Consider the following 6213-nt stretch of genomic DNA (forward strand, 5'->3'; position numbering starts at 1 on the left):
AATTGGCCATTTTCTAAAAATATATTATGCAATAAATTATATACCAAAACAAATGGCAACTATAATTCAATAAAAAGATATATAAACGACTGCAATAACATGAAAACTTTAAAAGATATTTGCAACCATATCGGAGCCTTAAATTACCGCATTTCTGAACTTGTACCAATAAATATACCGATCTATCCAATTTTTATAAAAATTCATTATGCCACAAATTATACACCAAAACAAAGTGCAACTGTAATGCTTTAAAATGATGCATAAACGATTGTCCTGGCGTAAAAACTGCCAATGTTATTTGCAACCATATCGGAACCTCAAATCACAGCGTTTTTAAACATAGAACAACAATTCTACCGATCCTTCAAATTGACCATTTTTTAGACGAACACATTATGTCACAAATGATATACCAAATGAAAGTGCAATCATAATGCTTTTAAATGATGCAGAAATGATGGGAAATGGGAAAATAATTCTATCGATTTATCCAATTGGCCATTTTTTAAAAATACATTATGCAATAAATTATATACTAAAACAAATGGCAATTTTAATGCTTTAAAATGGTGCATAAACGACTGTCCTAGCACGAAAACTGCCAGAGTTATTTGCAACCATATCTTAACATCAGATTACAGCGTTTATTAAACTTAGAACAATAATTCTACCGATCTATCAAATTGACCAATTTGTAAAAACACACATTATGCTTCAAATGATATTGTTGCAGATTTTCTCAAAGGAAAGTATTACAAAAATAAAACTCAAATAATTTCAAATTTAACGGAAAGTTAAATCCTTATATAATATTTCATAATGTGTCAAACACAGATCTTTTAGTTTCTGAATATTTTATTTACATACAAAAACAAATAATTTCTCCAATAATAATATTTTATTTAATAAATTTTAGAACAAGAAATCTCCAAAATATTTCTAACTGATGAAAATTTATTTTTCTAATTATATAAAAAATTGCTTTGTTTATTTGCTGATACATTTAGGCGTTTGTAAAAAAAATATTCCATCATAAGGAAAATCAACAACAATTTCTTTTGTTTTCATAATTTCCAAGAAAAAAAAACATTAAAAAATAGGTTGACAAAGAAAATATTCATTCATAAAGAAAATTTTCAGTTTTCCCAAACATTTATGTTGCAATTGGAAATTTACTATGCAAAAATTACATAAGTGAGCATTGAATTAGTGCAAAAAAAATTATATTATACATTTAATGTCAGCAATCACTGACATCAATGTTATGACAAAAGTAGACAAATTTTATTGCCTCGACTGTAAGGTTTTACAACATTACACAGTTGTTTATTCAATTATGTTTAATTATTGTTTCATTCAATTTCGTCTCATTTACTGCATTACAGCTTATTACTAATGAAAATATGTACAATCTCAATAGCGTGTAATTTTTGATCTTTCTTTTTTCATCTGACTCTCGCACCGATAAGATTGCCTAGTTATATAAAAAAAAGGAAAAATCTGATATACAAGTTTAAAATATAACCTTAATTTTGAAGAATCCATCTCATATTAAGTGAGATAAATATTTTATAAAGATTAAATTATATTTCTAATTAATTGTGGTAAACCCAGTAGAAATCTGGTAAGCATTATTGCAAATTTTATTTTACCTAAATTTTTGCCGAGATATAGAAAATTATTTAAAGTTAACACACTTTTATAGGGTTTTAATAATTGATACACAATTACTCGGACAACATTTCTTTAAAAAAAAAAACGCAAAACTGTGTAAAATCTCAGAAAACATCATCGAAATGTGGTCCGAAACTAATGATGATTAAGACGAATGTGCATTACAACCTTACGTAATCATAACCTCAACAAAATTGCTTAATTACCTCATTAGCTGTATGTACAATAATCTCTGGCATTTTAAGAAGAAAAAACTCCTTGATATGGTGGAATTATTTACAACCAATAAACTATTGGAATAAAGTTTTCAGCCTTTACCAGAAGATTCTAATTAAAGCATATGCCAGGCCCTCGTTTTATTGATTATCGACATCGTTTGGTTAAAAAAACCAACATTAATTATCCAATACATTCAACAGTTATCACCATTCAATTACTACAATAAAATTGTTCGCTGATATATAAATTTGTCCATTTGTCCATTTGCTAAGGTATCACACTGTAGTTGAGAAACAACGTGAAATATTAAAGCAATGACGTCATCAACCAATAATGATATTGGAAATTCATCAATAAGTACACTCTCTCTCTCTCATCACTAACATAACATTAAACAAAAATACATTTTAAACTTAACAGAATTATTATATTAACACTAAATGATATTTATTATTTAACAGTATGCTAAATATAACATTAACAATTGTAAGTAACTAAGTTTATCTCTGTTACAGAACAAACAAAAGCTTAGTTTCTCTTAATTTTATATCTTTGTTATTGTTACAAGTATTTTACATAGAAAATGAAATAAGCAACAATTACATACATTATTTACATGTAAACTCCATAAATACCGTAAAATACTTGTACAATATGCTAATTTAATTAAAATATTTGAATAAAATTTTAACATTTATTCGAATTATTAATATTTGAATGTAGAAAATATAGATTTAATTTAGCATGTTTAAATTATTGTATATTATTTTCTTGTTTTGAAAACATATTAATCAAATTCTGAATTGCAGATTGTAAATAAGTGGATGTATTTGAGCTCAAATCGTCGATGTAATCTCCAAAAACCAAAATCAAATATGGGTAAACTATTGTAAACAAAACCGTAAGTCAGTAATATACAATATATGAATTAAACATGCAATCGAGTTATTTTAAAAATTTAGTAATTTAAAAAAAAAAAAAAAAAAAAAAAATTAAAATATCATTTAAATTTTTATACAAAATTATTTTTTTAAATTTAAATATTTGATTAATATTAAATTTCTATGAAATATCGAATATTCATACTTTTAGTGATAATTTTATTTACCATTAGTGAGAATAAATAAGAATTGTGAAAATAAATAAGTTTGAGTAAGAGAATTATTGGGAAATGTTCACGACAGTATTGTTAAACCGAATGGTAGGTTAGATATGTAAATTTCTATACGGGAAGATACAAAGCTATAAATTTTCTTGAACACTGATGTATCTGAGCGACAGATGGGTGGGTTTTGAAAACAATAGTGTTCAATGTGATACTAACACCGATCACAAAACTATCCATAGTATACATAGGTATCAACTACAGCATGTCCTTAATTAACACATAGAGCGAGGCAAATCTTGGAATGAATTGTTTTAGTTTCTGTTGTGTTGCATAATGGTGTTTGGAATGATCAAGAACCCTCCCCGTTCCGGCGAGTTAAGCCCATTCAAGCATTCCAAGTGCGATCATACTCTCACCTTAGAAATCATTGTTATGCCAATAGTTTTTTCTTTTGAAACTCAAAGAATTGCAACAAAATAGAATGGCGCCCAACGCGATTGGCAAATTGTCATTATCGCAAGTTTTATTTCAGTAAATTAGTCCTTAACTGATTTATTTTAGATTATTTCAGTTAAGATTGCAATTTAATTTTATTTCCCTTTTAAACTTTATACGAAAATACGAGTCTACTATTATTAAAGTAGCCAAATTTGCATTGATAAAGTTATTGTTAATAAGGATGAAAAGAATACTATATATCATTATCAAAGTAAGTCATTTAGCTAAGTGTTTTAAATACGAGTTAAATTTGCGACTTTGATTTGGTATATTGGTTTGTTGTTAGTATGTATGAGTCATAAGATCTTATTGATATAGATTATCAAATCTTATTTGCAATACAGAACTAATTTCAAACGTATTCAATATTTATTTTTATACTATGGGCTAGGAATATTTGTATTTACTTACTATTCGTGTTTTAATACTCAAGTCAACATTTCCTAATTTGTAAGATAAATTGTATTTTAAAAATTAATAATTAACTAGAGTAGTTTTTTGATAGGAAATGTCAAAAAGAAAAGGAAAAATTAGAAAAGAAACAGAATTAGACGATCCAGCAAATAGTGATTCTCAGATTAATTACACCTTTGAAGACGATTCAGAAAATCCTTTTACGCCTAGACCTCGTTTAGGAAAAAGCCCAATTGTCACTAGATCACGTACTATAGCACAAAATAAGAATTTGAGAATACCCGTTGTCAATATGGCAGAGGCAGAGGATAATCATAATTTACCTTTTGGCACAGGAGACGCAAATATTTCACGTCCTGTTGAGGAAGTTAGGTTAGAAGATTTGACTTTACGTTTAGAACGTGTCTTGACCTTGAACCACAATGTTTTCATGAACGAATTATCCAGTTTACGACAGACCTTAGTTGAGAATTTGGGAGGTGGCAATCAACGACATAATACTTCCAACAATGCCCACCAAACCCCAAATAACAATCAAAGACCTGCTAATGATTCTTTTCAAAATCGTTCTTTAAATTCTGATTCTGGTAGAAGTTCTTCTTCTAATATATCCATACGTATTGATAAGTGGAATATATCTTACGATGGATCCCAGGATATCAATGATTTTCTTTTCAAAGTCGATACCCTTAGGGAGCAATATAACGTCACAGAAGAACAAGTGGTAACAGGTTTTCATACCTTTTTAAAGGGAAAAGCTGAAACCTGGTTTTGGTCGTTTTTAAAACTGAATAGGAATGCAACGTATAGTCAATTAAAATTAGCTCTCATTAGACAATTTGGTAAAGTAGAAAACGATTGTGACAGAATTGTAAGGATGATTGAGAGGAGACAGATGTCCAAAGAAACATTCGATGACTACTTTACAGAAATGTTAAATATGAATTCAAGGCTATCACAACCTATGAGTGATAACAAAATGATCGATCTCATTAAGAATAATGTGAAAGAATCATTAGCATCCTTATTATTCTCATACGATCTATTCAGCTTGGAACACTTAAGGGACGCAGCTAGAAAAGCTGAACAATTCTTGGCTAAACAACAGCAGATAAGAAGTCAGAGAAGATTCGTGTCGGAAATTGATAATAGGGAAGATAAGGAAGAAATAGATTATGAAACGAGTGAGGTAGCGGCCTTACAATATGGTCAATTTAAAAACAGAAATAGAAAAGAAATAGACACAAGTAAATTCAAATGCTGGAATTGTGACCAAATTGGTCACTCCTTTTATGATTGCCCTTCTGAAAAAAGGAACCTTTTTTGTTTTAAGTGTGGCGAGAAAAACGTTTCAACACCACAATGTAGTAAACACCCGAAAAACCGAGACAGGAGCGAGTAAGTGGGGGTGATTCGTTCTCTAAGGTAAACCCCTCATTAGAAACAGGAATTAATGAAGAACAATCTATATCAAATAAAACCAAAACTGAAAATTTGCATGCTAAATTAGAAACTACAATTTTTAATAGAAATGAATTTGACATTAGAAATATCGATAATTCAACGTTACATAGGAAATTTTTAGAAAATGATAATAAAAGGTTGACAATTTTTAACAAAAGTAATGTATCTAAAAGAATAACAAAATGCAGGGAGAGGTTTCATAAAAGAAAAAATTTTTGTAAAATGATCGAATCAACAATTGTTGATGAATTAAACGATAACAGACCGTATGCTCGAATTTACTTGGAAAATATAGAATTGTTTGGACTATTAGATTCTGGAGCATCTATAAGCGTTTTAGGCAGGGATTGTTTAGATACTATTAATAAACTTCAAATAAAATATACACCAATTAAAAGTTCTTTGAAAACAGCAGATGGTGGCTGTCAGGAAGTTGTGGGTTTCGCTGATATAACAGTAACATATAAAAATATTAGGAAGAATATTCTCTTTTATCTATCCCCTAAACTGAGACAACCTGTTTACCTCGGAATTAATTTTTGGAAAGAGTTTGAAATTGCTCCACATTTGTTTATTTCAGAATTAACCCATGATAGTCATAGTGAGACATTTCCCACAGATACAAACAGCAACATGCACAGTCTTTCTGATACTCAATTACACGAACTGAGAAATGTAATTGGAAAATTTCCATCTTTTAGCAAACTAGGACTTGGTCGAACTACAGTAGTAACTCACACCATTGATACTGGGGACTCGTTACCATTTAAAATGAAGCATTATCCCCTATCTCCGCCAAGACAGCAAGAGGCATATAGTGAGCTGGATAGAAT

The 6213-nt window shown here is 29.0% G+C and overlaps 1 protein-coding gene across 1 annotated transcript; it reads left to right on the plus strand.

Moving 5' to 3' along the window:
* The first annotated feature begins 1157 nt into the window (after positions 1 to 1157).
* Positions 1158 to 5318, plus strand: LOC124421427. Its single transcript, XM_046956594.1, has 2 exons — positions 1158 to 1627; positions 1709 to 5318. Exon 2 carries the CDS (start codon positions 4011 to 4013, stop codon positions 5316 to 5318), a length of 1308 nt encoding a protein of 435 aa, XP_046812550.1. The 5' UTR covers positions 1158 to 1627; positions 1709 to 4010.
* Positions 5319 to 6213: the final 895 nt, after the last annotated feature.

This window comes from Lucilia cuprina, chromosome 2 (assembly GCF_022045245.1).
Source record: "Lucilia cuprina isolate Lc7/37 chromosome 2, ASM2204524v1, whole genome shotgun sequence".
In the NCBI taxonomy this organism is placed as follows: Eukaryota; Metazoa; Arthropoda; class Insecta; order Diptera; family Calliphoridae; genus Lucilia; species Lucilia cuprina.